Source organism: Elgaria multicarinata, chromosome 17, assembly GCF_023053635.1.
Source record: "Elgaria multicarinata webbii isolate HBS135686 ecotype San Diego chromosome 17, rElgMul1.1.pri, whole genome shotgun sequence".
Taxonomy (NCBI): Eukaryota; Metazoa; Chordata; class Lepidosauria; order Squamata; family Anguidae; genus Elgaria; species Elgaria multicarinata.
This window is the reverse complement of record NC_086187.1, coordinates 13,869,556-13,883,208: the sequence shown is the minus strand read 5'-3', so window position 1 is coordinate 13,883,208 and position 13,653 is coordinate 13,869,556. Positions and strand designations below refer to the sequence as shown.

The 13,653-nt window shown below is 48.3% G+C and overlaps 1 protein-coding gene across 1 annotated transcript; it reads left to right on the top strand.

The window, feature by feature from the left end:
* Positions 1-401: 401 nt before the first annotated feature.
* On the top strand, positions 402-12,235 carry METTL26 (methyltransferase like 26). The gene is made up of 6 exons (XM_063143276.1): positions 402-815; positions 3,421-3,583; positions 6,133-6,192; positions 7,530-7,597; positions 9,438-9,516; positions 10,268-12,235. Exons 1-6 carry the CDS (start codon positions 619-621, stop codon positions 10,313-10,315), a joined length of 615 nt encoding a protein of 204 aa, XP_062999346.1. The 5' UTR covers positions 402-618; the 3' UTR covers positions 10,316-12,235.
* Positions 12,236-13,653: the final 1,418 nt, after the last annotated feature.

Genomic DNA, 13,653 nt, shown 5'->3' with positions numbered 1-13,653 from the left:
TCCCCTGCACCAAGTGGATGCTGGTGGCTCCGATTTTGGTGGGGCTATCAACCCACTCTGGTTTCAGTCCGAACCAGCCAGGATTCTAAAGGAGCAATCCAATGTGCTGAACCTCTTTTTGGAGATAAGGTACAGCACCTCAGATAGCTCCTCTAGAAGTTTGGCTGGTTCTGGCTGAAACCCAGAACGGATCCCTAGCCCCACCGAAATCGGAGCCACCAGCCTCCACTGCCTGTACCAGCCGGGACGCGGGCGGAACGCGTCTCTCTTTCGCGCTGCATTCTGGGAAGCGTAGTCTTTTGGCGGCTCCTCTTAACGTCCGCGGGCGCATGCCACTCATCTTGGAGTACACAATTCCCAGCCTGCCTTTGTTTTCTTTGCATGAATTTTATTTTATGTTTTGCCTTCGGGAAAAGCATGTAGGAGTGTCCAAAACGGAGGGCAACTGTTGCAAAGCTTGTGTTCCGTTGCTCTCTTTCTTGCGTTGCAACTCTCGCGGGCTGATCCGGTTGGGGTGCGCAGAGCAGAGCAGAGCAGAGCAGTGGGAAGTGGAGGTAGCAGTAGCAGCCGCCGCCGCAGCCGCCGCCTCTTCTGGACGAAAGTCGTATCCTTCTCATCATGATCGTGGCCGCAGCGGCGGACCGGAACAAGGAGCCCATCCTGCGGGTGCTGAGGAACTACGTGAGCTCCAGCCAGCCGCATTTCCAGGTGCTGGAAGTGGCTTCTGGCTCCGGGCAGCATGCGGCCCATTTCGCCCAAGCGCTGCCCAACGTGGTGTGGCAGCCCTCGGATGTTGAACCGAAATCCATGGAGAGGTAAAGCCGGGGGGGGGGGGTCGCCTGGCTGGGGATGATGGGTGTGGGAGTCTCTGGGAGGCACTCCGGTCAGGGAAGGGTGCTTTAAGGATTTGCACGCATGGCTTATTTGGATTCCCGTCTGTACGCCGCCTTGGGATCCCAATGATTTTATTTATTTATTAAACTTATATACCGCTCCCCTAGCCAGGGCTCTCTGGGCGGTTTACAGAAATTCTAAAATTGAGGTAAAAACAAGTATACAAAATTTTAAACTCTAAAACACAGAACATACACACATAAAGCATTAAAAACCGATTAAAAACTAAACATGTGGGTAATTAGGATGTGCCGCCATATGCCTGGGCAAAGAGGAAAGTCAACCTGGCGCCAGGAAAGTCAACCTGGCGCCGGAAAGATAGCAGCGTTGGCGCCAGGCGAGCCTCGTCAGGGAGATCATTACACAGTCTGGGGGCCACCACCGAAAAGGCCCTATCCCTTGTTGCCACACTCCGAGCCTCTCTCGGAATAGGGCAGGATACCAATGTTTTTTAATACATACATACATGCAGGCGAAGAGAGCGGAATCTTATCCAGCCGCCTGTTCTCTTACCATTTATTCACTCATTCATTCAGTTTATTCATACAGTTTATGAACTGCCCTCTGACCAATCCTCTCAGGGCAATATACCCAATAAAAATCAATATGATAACACTTGTGATAAAACACATTAAAACAGTCTTCTCCAACCTGGTGTCCTCCAGATATGTTGGACTACAATTCCCAGAATCCCCGCCAGCCAGCATCGCTAAAGAAGCTAAGGATTATAATTATAAATCTTCATCTATACCTGATATGTTTATGGAACATTTGCAATAAAACGACCTAAGTAGGCGCTCAATAACTCATGAAAGTAAAAAAAAAAAAAATGCAAGTTAGACAACATATAAAAGGAGAGTGTGTGAGTGTATGTCATTTTGTGTTTACGTGTATGTTAATCAGAAAAAAATGTAGACAATTACACTTGGTTGGAATTTTATCTAAAGTTCGAGGAGCTGCAGCATAGGAAATAAATGGAAACCCTGGTGCCATAATCTCATTCTTTGAGTTACGATTCTTTGCTCGCTGCACTTGCAAAGGGAGTTTATACATCCTCAGGGTCTCCCAGATTTTCTCGATGCTTTAGTTGGTTACTTTGGAGACTTCCAGTTACATGCTATAATGTACAAGTTTCAAAAGCAGCAACCACGATATAAAATGATTTTATGAGAAGAGGTAAAATACCTAACTGCTAAAGCGTGGGAAAAGATGGTTTTTAAAGGGCAGCATTAAACGTGTCGTTGAAAATAAAAACAACCAGCAGTTAATGTTTGTTTGTTTTTGAAAAGGCTAAACGCCAGCCTGGTGCCATTGGAATGCCTACAAACAGGGCGTGAAAACAATAGCCGTCTTCCATTGCTGCTCCCCTAGCAATTGGTATGGAGAGGTGCTGTGCCTTTAAAACTTGGAGGATGCATATACAGTGGCACCATTAGGGCAGGTCTTTAGGGCAGAAGCCTGGAGCCCCACTGAGCAGGAGGGTCCCCAAACACAGCAGGGCTCTCTGATTTTGAAGTGAAGTCATATACATTATCATCTAAATGGCACCCCCCTGTAAGACCATGAAGTTGAGAATTTAATATTACCCAACTGCACCTCTGTGAAATCAACAGCCCTCCGTAGTGTCCAGGCTGGATTAACCATCACTTTAGGTTGGGCTGCTGCTGGACAGCTCCACTGTGACAAGGTGTGTGTGCTAATCTTAATCTTTCATCTGGTAGCCCCCAGTCATGTCTCTCCCCCAAATCCAGGGTGGAGAACATCTGAGGCTGTGCACAGGGCCCACGCAGGACTATATGGGTGTAGACTATCTTTACTCAACCTGGTGACCTCCGGCCACTATATTTTTGAGGATTCCTGTCCATTGGCCATTGTGGTTTGCTGCTGAAATCCGATAGCAAAGCCACCATTTGTGAAGGACGCCCCATGGTGTGCAGCCCACAGAGAATGGTCCCCGGGGTTTGTGTGTGGATGGTCCTGAGACTCCCATAAAGTTGCCCACTCCTGGGTCCTAGTATCTGCTGGGTATTGTGATTCTTGCTATGACTTCTGGGCGAGTTGGACCTTGGACAGACCCAGCGAGGCACGTCCTGTGCTCCGAAGCAAAAGGGCGCGCGCAGGATCACTGAACACAGATCAGTTATGCTTTAACAGTTAAACCAGCCTCAGGATTCATGCTGATTTCGTAAATTTAAAGTGCACGGAAGGGGTCCTATTTTAATAGTAGACCACATAAGAGTGAAGTCAGACGAGGTCCCTGCTTTAGGGGATGGGCAGAGGACAGCATTAACATTTAGGCTTCTAATTCTTTCCAGTTAGGACAGGGCTGGGCAACTGTATGCATCCATTGTTAATTATTAGTGCTTTATATTGGTTGAGTTTGAGCTCTTGGTGAGCTGCCTTGCTAAGAGGTGGGGTAACAGTCAATTTCTACGATGACACTGTCTTGGTCAATGCTATCATTAACACGTTCGCCATCTGCAATTTGTGCGTCCTGTGAGCGGCTTCTCTTGTGTCTTTTTGCAGCATCTCTGCCTTTACCAGGGCGCTCCGCCTCCCGAATGTCAAACCGCCCATTTACCTGGATTCATCCCAGAGCTGGGAGACGTGGGGTGGCTTGCTCCCAAACTCCCTGGATCTCATAGTCAACATCAACATGATTCATATCTCGGAAATGAGATGCACCGAGGTGAGGCCGCTCTCCCTTGAAAGGAAAATCCTGTGTCTATTCGGCAGTAAGTCCCATTGAATTCAGTGAGGAAAGTAGGGCTGCAGTCCCAGTTATCCATGCTCTGGTAACCTCCAGGTTAGACTACTGCTGTGTGCTGTACATGGGGCTGCCTTTGAAGACTGTTTGGAAACTGCAGTTAAGAGCATAATGCGGCTGCTACATTATTAACTGAGCATCACGTTCACATTATGTCTGTGAGATGCGAACTGCATCGTTTCTGGTTGCAACTTAAAGGGCCTGCATTGACTTTAAAAGCCCTTCATGGCTTAGGACCAGAGTACTTGAAGGACCACCTGTCTCACCTTTATATTAAGATCTCCAGTCGCCGCCACTATTTGAGGTGAGGCAGATGGCGACCAGAGAAAGGCCCTTCTCAATGGTGGCACCCTAGTTTTTTAGATGCAGTTTTAATCTTATGTCTGTTTTATGTTGCTTTTTATCATTTTGTGACTTTTAGCTTCTTATTTTGTATCCACATTTTAATTGTTTTATCCTTTAACTAAACCGTAGATAACTTGAATGTTATTAGGTTGAGCGGCTGCTGTTTTTTTTGTAAATGTTGTGATTTTTAAAAAACTTTGTTCTGAAGAGCAGGGTATTTAAAATAAACAAAAAAAATCTAAATCCTTAAGGGTGTAATCCTATGCATTAGGGCTGTGCTCCACTATGCTTCGGGTTGGAGAAGCGATAGCGAGGCGGCCTGATTCGCCTCCGACAAAGGCAGAGACGGATCGGGTCAGGGAAGCTGCGGATCGAGACGAAGTGGGTCGAGACCAAGCGTATCCTTCACCTCGATCCGGAGCTCTGAAAAAAAGGTAAGTGGGTGCTTACCTGGTGGCGGCAGCGCAGTCCGTGTGGCGACGGCAGCGGAGCCAGGTAAGGGGCAGTGGGGAAGGCAGCTTACCTGGCTCCATCACAGTCTGGCAGTGGCTTCAACTGAGGCTGAGGATTCAAACCGGAAGACCAGGCCGTGGCCTGGTCTTCCTGTTTGAGTCCTCAGCCTCAGTTGAAGCTGCCGCCGGACCACAACAGAGGCAGGTAAGTTGTGAGGGGGGGTGCTTACCTGGCACTGCTGGCACTGCCACGGAGCTCCGATTCGGATCTGGAGCTCTGCAGCGGAGCAGAGCGGACCCTAGGCGGATCGACACGGGGCGGAGCGGACCCGATCCGGAAGTTGCAGATTGGGAATCGGAGTGGATCGGGGGGGGGGGGAGTCTGTGCACAGCCCTACTATGCATGTTTAGACAGAAAGGAAGTCCTACAACTCCAAGCATCCCTGAGCTAGCATGGTTGGCTAGGGCATGCTGGGCGTTGTAGGATTTTTTTCCTGTCTAAACATGCATAGAATTGCACCAGAAGGGACTCAGGCAGGCTTGGGAAGCTAGAAATATTATCAACGGAGAGAGCACATTGTAAGTCGGTGTTCACTAACGCCTTTATTAGGACTCATCAAAAGGTAGCAAGAAGAGAGCAAGCTTTCAGGTTCATCAGCGATCTTCAGCAGGCTGGATGTTAAGTGGGCAGGAACCATGTGGGGAGGGGGTGGAATGAAAAACCCTTGTCTACCGGCTCTAGTAATCTTGAGGAATGTGTTATGCAGACTATGGACTAAAGGCTATTTAGTCCCTTTAACGTTCAGCCTGATTTAAGTGTTGTAATGAACCTGGAAGCTTGCTCTTTTACGGCTGTCCTTTAAGGGCCAGCCTAGAAGTGACCGTTGTCATGGGGTTAGCCCTGGCGCGCAAGATTAAAAAATTAATTAAATAAAGTGTGTTCGGAGGGAAGGCAACGCAGGATTGGGGAGGCATCAACCTTTTGCTTCTACATTGCTCCTGATCGGAATGTCCCTGGATCTGAGCCCTCTTTGTGGCTAAGGGTGGATTCCTGCATTGAGCAGGGGGTTGGACTTGATGGCCTTGTAGGCCCCTTCCAACTCTGCTATTCTATGATTCTAAGGCAAGCGGGAGTGCCATCTAGTGGCCTGTGGGTGGATGTTCTTGCAGTCAATAGCTTTTTCTGCCCAGGTTTGCATCCCGTATGTGTTTCAGCCTTTTGTAACGTTCTTCTTTTGTGAAAACTGGTATCAGCAATAGCAGGAATTTCTAGTTGCTCATAAAGCAGGCAGCAGCGCATGGATTAGGCAGCTGGTGTGATAGTGAGAAAAACACACTTCTGCACATGCTTGAGGATAGTGCCTCTGAGCATGCGCAGAATGCATTTCGTTCACATTTCCAGGGTGCGTCTCATTCTGGGAATGAACCAGTTTTTGAAATCTATTTCACTCGTTCCCTGCTTTGAATGGATAGGATGGCAAAATCCGCAAGATGTAACTTTAGAAGCGGACATACCGGCTGCTCCTGGTGGATGCTGGGATTGGCTTGCCCGTTAAATCTCAGCTGCTTGTCCATTTACCACGCACCACGTGGTGAAATGACCCGAAAGCTCTTTCCAGGAGTGATTTTCTCTCCTCCACCTCCCAATTTGTATTTTGTTCTCTTGTCCTCCAGGGCTTGTTCAAAGGAGCAGGAAAGCTGCTAAAACCCAAAGCGGTGATGATCACATACGGGGTAAGTTGTCGCTCCGGATCGCTGGCATTAAGATCAAGGGTGGGCAGAAGGTAGATCTTCACATGTTTATTTATTATTGCATTTATATCCCGCCTTTTTCCTCTTAAGGAACCCAAGGTGGCGTACATAATCCTCCTCCTCTCTATTTTATCCTCACAACAACAACCCTGTGAGGTGGGTTGGGCTGAGAGTCTGTGACTGGCCCAAAGTCACCCAGTGGGTTTCCATGGCCGAGTGGGGACTAGAACCCGGATCTCCCGACTTCCAGTCCAACACTTTAGCCACTACACCACATGTTTGGGACTTTGGCCAGAAGCACCTTCCAGTATGGCTGCTGGGAACTGAAGTCCAAAACATCTGGAAATCTACTCGCTGCCCAACCCAGGTTTTTTGATGATGCTCAAAAAATGACCGAAATACACCATTCCTGGTCCTGGCCCTTCTGTACCCATCTGCAACCTAGTCCTCAGCCTTCCAGATGTGTTGGACTGTAGTACCAATCAACAACGGCCATTGGCTACACATTGGCAGGGGTGGATGGGAGTGGTAGTCCAAAACATCTGGCGTGGGGCCAGGTTGGGCTAGTCTAGTGATTCCTTTGTGCTGCAGAGAGACATGTGGTGGGTTGTGTAAACAGCGACATGCCCCCCACCCACTCAGCGGTGGCCCCAGGCTCTGCAGAACCTCCTAAACTTGTGGCTTTGAGGTAACCAAGCTGGGAGTTCTGGGGGGATCCAAGGTTCCCCCACGCTCACATTCTGAAACAAAGAGGTGGTGGGACTTTAGGCTTATCTGCAGGGCGCACACTTCCAGCCTGCAAAATCTTCCACCCTAATTCTAAAGGCGAAGGCATTTTGTCCACTCTGAGCAGCACTGTTGCAGCCACACATACAAATGGAACTGAACATTGGCAGCAGAACGAGGTTCTGGGTAGGCCCTGGCTCAAATTAAGCCTGCTGAAAGAGGGTGAGAGGGCTGGCACCTAGAGGCAGCGAAGTGTAGTGGTTACAGTGCTAAACTAGAGCAGAGTTCAAGTCTTTACTCAGCTGTGAAAGGGCACCTTGGACCGGTCATTCTTTCTCAGCTTTGCCTACCTCACAGGGTTGTCGTGAGAACAAAGGTGGTGGGGTGAGAACTGCACATGCTACCGTGTTATTTTTTTAAAAAATTGAGCGCAGCTTGCTTTAATCTTTAGAGCAGCCTTCCCCCAACCTGGTGCCCTCCAGATGTGTTGGACTGCAGTTCCCATCATTCCTAGGCAGACTAGCCATTGAGGTCCTAAACAGGGTGCCCCTGTGTCTGACCATTCTTTCCCCCTCTGCCTAATACTCCCACAGCCCTACGCCGTGAATGGCTACATCACCCCTCAGAGCAACGTGGACTTCGATTGCAAGTTGAGGGAGAGGTAAGACTGGAGCCATGCAGTTGGTGTGTGTTTGTGGGAGGGCCACGAAAACCCAGCTTCTCTTGCCAGTTCTAGAGGGCTGGTGTAGCATAGTAGTTTGGAGAGAGTGCTACAACCCACAATCTCTTCTCTGCCCTGAACTTTTCCACATGGCCTGAGGCAAGACTGTGTGGGCTCGTTCAGAAGACACCTAAAACCAAGGCTTTAACCATCATGGTTAAGCCAAAAGCCAGGCCAAGTTCAGAAGACACCTTAAACCATGGTTTTAACCACAGTGAATAAGTCTTTTTGCTTTGTTCACCATGGATAAAGCCGTGGTTTAAGGTGTCTTCTGAACATAGCCTGGCTTTCTGGCTTAACCACCATGGTTAAAGCCATGGTTTAAGGTGTCTTCTGAATGGTCCCATTATTTCTTAACCTCTGCTTTCCACTCCCCATCTTCAAAAAGGGGATTAGAATACTGGTCCACCTTACAGGGTTGTTGTTATTGTAAGGCTGGGCTGGGCAGCTGGTAGATCTCCAGATGTTTTGGACTTCAACTTCCAAAGGCCCTTGCTAGCATGGCCAATGGTCAGGAATGCTGGAAGTACAAAACATCTGGAGATCTATCTTCTGCCCACCCATTGTAAGGAATACAAGATGATAAGTGGAGGCCCATAAATTTGGGCTGGGCCTGATAGCCAGGCAGTTTGTGCTTTCCTATTATCTCCAAGGCTGTGCACGTTGCTGGGGAGAGTATCCCTCCTTCTCCAGGTTCAGCAGGAGTATGAGAATTCTCCCTGATATTGTGCTCACCTGGTTAAAAGATGCACTCGCCAACGGCGAGCTGGGAAATGGATTTGTGGACCCTTGCAGAGAATGCACGCGAAGTGTATCTAAGCCTGTAACAAAGCCTAGGTACACGTCACAGAAATAATAATTCATTTCTTCGGTTCACCTCTGCCTCCACTTCCCTCTCCTTTCCTGGTTTTGATTTTTAGTTTGTAAGCTTGTTGGGGTCGTGGCCAGGACCTCTGGTACATTGAAAACATTCATGCATTTTGAGGGTGCCATATAAGTAATTGAAGTGATGATGATGATTCCTGAACACTCAAAAGCACTATACAAGGGTAAGTATCATTAATTGGCTTACCAAGAGCCTCTTCCCCATTTTTGTGTCTTGAACACACTGTACCTCTCTGTGTTCTGGGGAAGTGGTTTCTCTGAGGCTACCCCAAGTCTTTATACCACTCAGAAAATAAAATTACTTATAACTGTGATTCTTTAAGAGGTTCCTGTTCCTTTGGGAGAGTTGGTGTGGTAGAGGTACGCACCAAAAATGGCTGCATTTGGCCTGGGGTGGCCGTTGTGTTGTGTAGGCCTGGTTTGTTGTTCAACATTACCCACAATGCATATGGCTTCCCCTTTGTGGCCATTCCTTTGTGGGAATGACAGGTGTGGCCCAATTATAGTACAAACTGAATAGGCTTCTGCTGCGTGTGAGCCTAGTACAGCCTTCGCCCAATCGGGTGCTCTTCGGATGTTTTGGACCACAACTCCCAGCATTGTTGCCCGTTCACTATGTTGGCTGGAGCTGATGGGTGCTGGAGTCCAAAACATCTGGAGTCTACCAGGTTGGGGACAGCTGGTCTTGTGGGTGGGACACCCAAGTGAAGGAGGAGATATTTTTCTATCTTATGAAATTATCCTTGAATGTTAGAGTTGAAAGGGACTTTATCCCTTTATCTAGTCCTATCTGCTGCTCGATGTAGGAATACTGTTAAAAGAGCTTCTCTTCCCTTGTTGGGGTTACAAAAGCCTCTCTTAAGCACAGCGCTTAGGATTCTCTCTCCTTCCCCAGAAATCCTGCCTGGGGCCTCCGCGACACAACTCTACTGCAGCAACTCGCTGAGGCCAGTGGGATGCAGTTGGAGAAGATGGTACGTGGACAGAACCACAAATGACATTTGGTGTATTGTCAATACAGAGCTAGGGAGGGAGGAAACAGATGGGAAAAAATAACATTTTATAGAAGAAAATTTTCTCTTTCATCAGCATCTTCACCTACAATATTTTCTATTGGGAAAAGACATAATCTCACACACAGAGAGCATCTCTATATTAAAGGGTAATCACATTGCTTACCCGGGACTTTGTGCTTCCTGCTTTGGGGCATGATTGTTATGGGTTGCATTATACAGGCAAAGAGGGGCGATCACGTAATTCGAATTGAATACTTCCCCTCTGTTCGCTTCAATGAAACAGCGCTATCTCATGATGGAAAATCCTGATCAATCACCCCCTTGCTTTTCACAATGCTTGCTGCCCCCTCAGCCCCAACTGTCACCATTCCTTACGAGGCAAGGCATATACGGTACACGGGTCAGTAGAGTAGGAGAGTTGGACCTCTTTCAGTGCAAGGGCCAAATTCCATTTCAGAGACGTCCTCGGGGGCCACATTCCAGTGGTGGCCGGAGCAGAAGGCAAAGGGGCAGTAATTGAGTTTTAAGAGAGGCATTTCAGCTGTTTGAATGGAGGGGAAAGACGGCAGAAAATCACGGGGAAAGGGCCAGAGGATGGACTACTGGGGAGCCCCAGGTGGGCCAGATTTCCCCGACCTGACTTTCTGCATCCCTGCTTTATAACGCGACAGCAAAGCATTCTGAATAACCCCGGGGTTTCTGCTTCCAGGTCGACATGCCGGCAAACAACAAGTGCCTTATTTTCCGCAAGCAGTAAACCAGCCCACCGCCTTTCTGAGCAAAGGAGACCCCCAAAGAACAGCCTCTTCCAGCCAAAGCGTCGCCCCTGCCGTAACATAATTTGTTCAGCGTCCTCTGTCGTCCTCAGCTTGGCTTCTTGTTGCTTCCTCGGTCCTTGGGAGAATTAAACTCCAGGCGTGTTTGGATGACACCCCCCTTAGAAGATTCGCACCTGGACAAGAGAATTTTCACGAGGAGCAGAACTTCACTAAGGGTTCTGGCAAGGGTGGGGACAGCCCTTCCAGGCGTAGGTTTGGGATACATTGCGCCACTGCGATGCGGTTGACACAGCTTCCTTGGTCCTGACATCCTGCCTGCTTAGAGATGCAAAACCTGAGTAGGGGGCACCTGCATTGCCCCCACCCCCAACATCTATACCTGCCCCCTGGTGCCAGCCCCACCTGCTCTGATCCTGCTTATGCCACGTTGAGCAGCTGTGGGCAGCTTTGTCGCATTTTCGCTTGTAGGGGAATAGATCCCTCTGCTTGATTGGGCACCCTGATAGAGCAGGACCAGGGATAACGTTACCAGCATGTGCGGCCCTATATCCCCTCCATGGGTTTAGATTCCTTGTTCAGCCTTAATGCCTGACCAGGGTCTTTGTTTCTCAGGCGTCATTATAGCTGTAGCTTTGCTCCATGGCCTGTTGAAAAGGGCCCCAGTGTTTATTCACCCTGTACTGTGACTTGGAAGTGAGGGTGGGTGGGTATCCGGGGATGCTTAGCTCACAGTTTACACTCCTTCCCTAAATAACGGAAGGTTTTGATGCACATCTAGATGGAGAGATGGATTTGATAGTTGGCAGTCCTTGTCCCGTCCTTTATAGCTCTCCTCTTGGGAGAGACTGTTTCTCCTCCTGGCGCCAAATTCTGCTGTCTCCCTTCTCCTCCCGCAGTCCTAAAAGCAAACTTTGCTACTGTACTGTGCCAACGGCCGGTCCGCTATAGGGCTTCAAGCTCCTAGCATCTTGTGCCTTCTGCTATATTCATATCATCAGGCAGCTTAGCAAGGAGAGCAAGAGAGCGAGAAAAACCCAGTCGATCTTTTGGAGAGACGGAAGATAGAACGTCCCCCTGTCGTGACTAGTCTTCACACCATGGGCATTGCTGACAATACAGTGCCCATCATATTCAGATAAACCACATGGTACTGAGTTCCTGGGATTGTAGATGTGAGATGGATTGAGCATTTCATTAACCCCTCATTAAAATCTCCTTGCCTGTAGAAAACTAGCATGTTGGGAAGAGGCTATTGATCTAATCAAACCTCCCCAGCCTGCCATTTCTGTTAGACTACCACTCCCATCATCCCCAGCCTCTCATGGGCAAGATCATGAGATCTCCCCATCTGCAGACTGAGCTGCTGAAAACTGTACCCTGAGAGTTATCTGCATTGGGCACATCAAAACTCTCTCTGGTCCTGTGGAAATCCCTCTGCTGCCCTAAAGCAGGCTTCTCCTACCTGGTGCCCTCCAAATAACAATGGCCAGACTGGCTAAGGATGATGGAAGCTGTAGTCCAACGCATTTGGAGGGTACTAGATTGGGGAAGGCTGGTTTAGCATGTTACAGTTGGGTCAGAGCCATCAGTAACGTTGAAGACAAATTTTTTAAAAACCATTTAGCTTGTTTTTCCTGTGCCGTGTTTTGAGTGTTCTTCAAGAGATGTAGCAAAACAGGTTCCCAACTGTGGGATGAAAAAACTTGAATATGTCTTAATTCTGTATGTGCAGTAATGGTGCCCTCTAGTGGTGATCTGTAGAATAGCACTGATTTCTAGACTGGGTTGGAAGACGTGGGATGAATAAAAAAGGATCTTGGCCAAGGAGTCCAGGTGGAGGTAAGCCTTGCATAGGACTATGCTGCATTTGGGTGCAAATAAATATAATCTTCAGGCAAGATTGTGTGAGGATGTCTTCATTTGCATTGTGCTCAATGGAAATGCCAGCCCAATAATTTCCTATATGGTCTTGGCTGATGATTAGCAAGACCAGGGGAGGAAACCCGATAATATGATATAGCCAAGGAAGATGCAATTAATTTGTTTCAGAGTCCATTGCTGGAACCTGAAAGGACTATATAGGCCGGAAGATTTTTGGGGCCTCGTGTGACGCAGAGCGGTAAAGCAGCAGTTACTACAGCTGAAACTCCCCACGGCCTGAGTTCGATTCCAGCGGAAGCTGGTTTCAGGCAGCCGGCTCGGGTCGACTCAGCCTTCCATCCTCCCGAGGTCGGTAAAATGAGTACCCAGTTAGCTGGGGGAAAGGTAATAACGGCTGGGGAAGGCAACGGCAAACCACCCCGCTATAAGGCCTGCCAAGAAAACGTCAGTGAAACCTGGCGTCCCTCCAAGAGTCAGTAATGACTCAGTGCTTGCACGAGAGGTTCCTTTCCTTCCTTTTACATCCAGTATTACACCCAACAAAGTAACCTCAATTTTGATTATCTGAATAAATTAAGTGATGCAGAAGAAGCAACTTTGCATATAACTTATTGTTGCATTCAGATGGTTCTGCTTTGGCTAGCTCCCCTGTGGGCCCATAGGTTGCTTTGAGAACAAGACCACACAATGGATTTCTACGAATTGGGGGTGGTGGTGGTGGGAAGTAACCACATTAACACTTCCTATTATTGCCAAAGCGGAGGGGGTCATTATCTCATTCAGCAACTTCTGGAGTTTCGGACAATCGTATCTTAGCTCCATAGGTCAAGATACAAACGAGACGTGCCTGTTCATGAGCCAGGAAGCCACTACTTTACCATAGTTTCCTGTTTTGTCTGAACCAGGGAATGATGGGTATCAGCTTGGAAACAAGCCAGAATGTTAGGAGTTAGTTTGATATTCTACCTTGTTCCGAACCCGGAAACTGTATCTTCCTGGTTCGAATAAAATTGGAAATTGGTTAGTTAGAGGCTTCCTGGCTTGTTTGCAATACAATTGGCCAAATACAGCCTTTGTTAATTTTCTAGCAACTGTCCTTTCATCCTTAGTTAAGTCCCTCTCACATTTCATAGAATAGTAGAGTTGGAAGGGGCCTGTAAGGCCATCAAGTCCAACCCCCTGCTCAATGCAGGAATCCACCTTAAAGCATCCCTGACAGATGGCTGTCCAGCTGCCTCCTGAATGCCTCTAATGTGGGAGAGCCCACGACCTCCCTAGGTCATTGGTTCTACTGTCGTACTGCTCTAACAGACCATGCCCTACCACTCTGTTACTCTAACCCTGTTCTTTCCTCCGTTTGCCATTATTGAATGGGAGGCCAGTCCTCAAGATCTGCGATACTTGGTTAAATGTAGAATGTGCTTTTAAAGGAGGA

Excerpts from the sequence above, each read along its gene's own strand:
- METTL26 (XM_063143276.1), top strand. The coding sequence starts at position 619 with ATGATCGTGGCCGCAGCGGCGGACCGGAACAAGGAGCCCATCCTGCGG. Across the intron at positions 6,193-7,529 it reads CGGTGATGATCACATACGGG|CCCTACGCCGTGAATGGCTA; the intron begins GTAAGTTGTCGC and ends ATACTCCCACAG. Across the intron at positions 7,598-9,437 it reads GATTGCAAGTTGAGGGAGAG|AAATCCTGCCTGGGGCCTCC; the intron begins GTAAGACTGGAG and ends CTCCTTCCCCAG.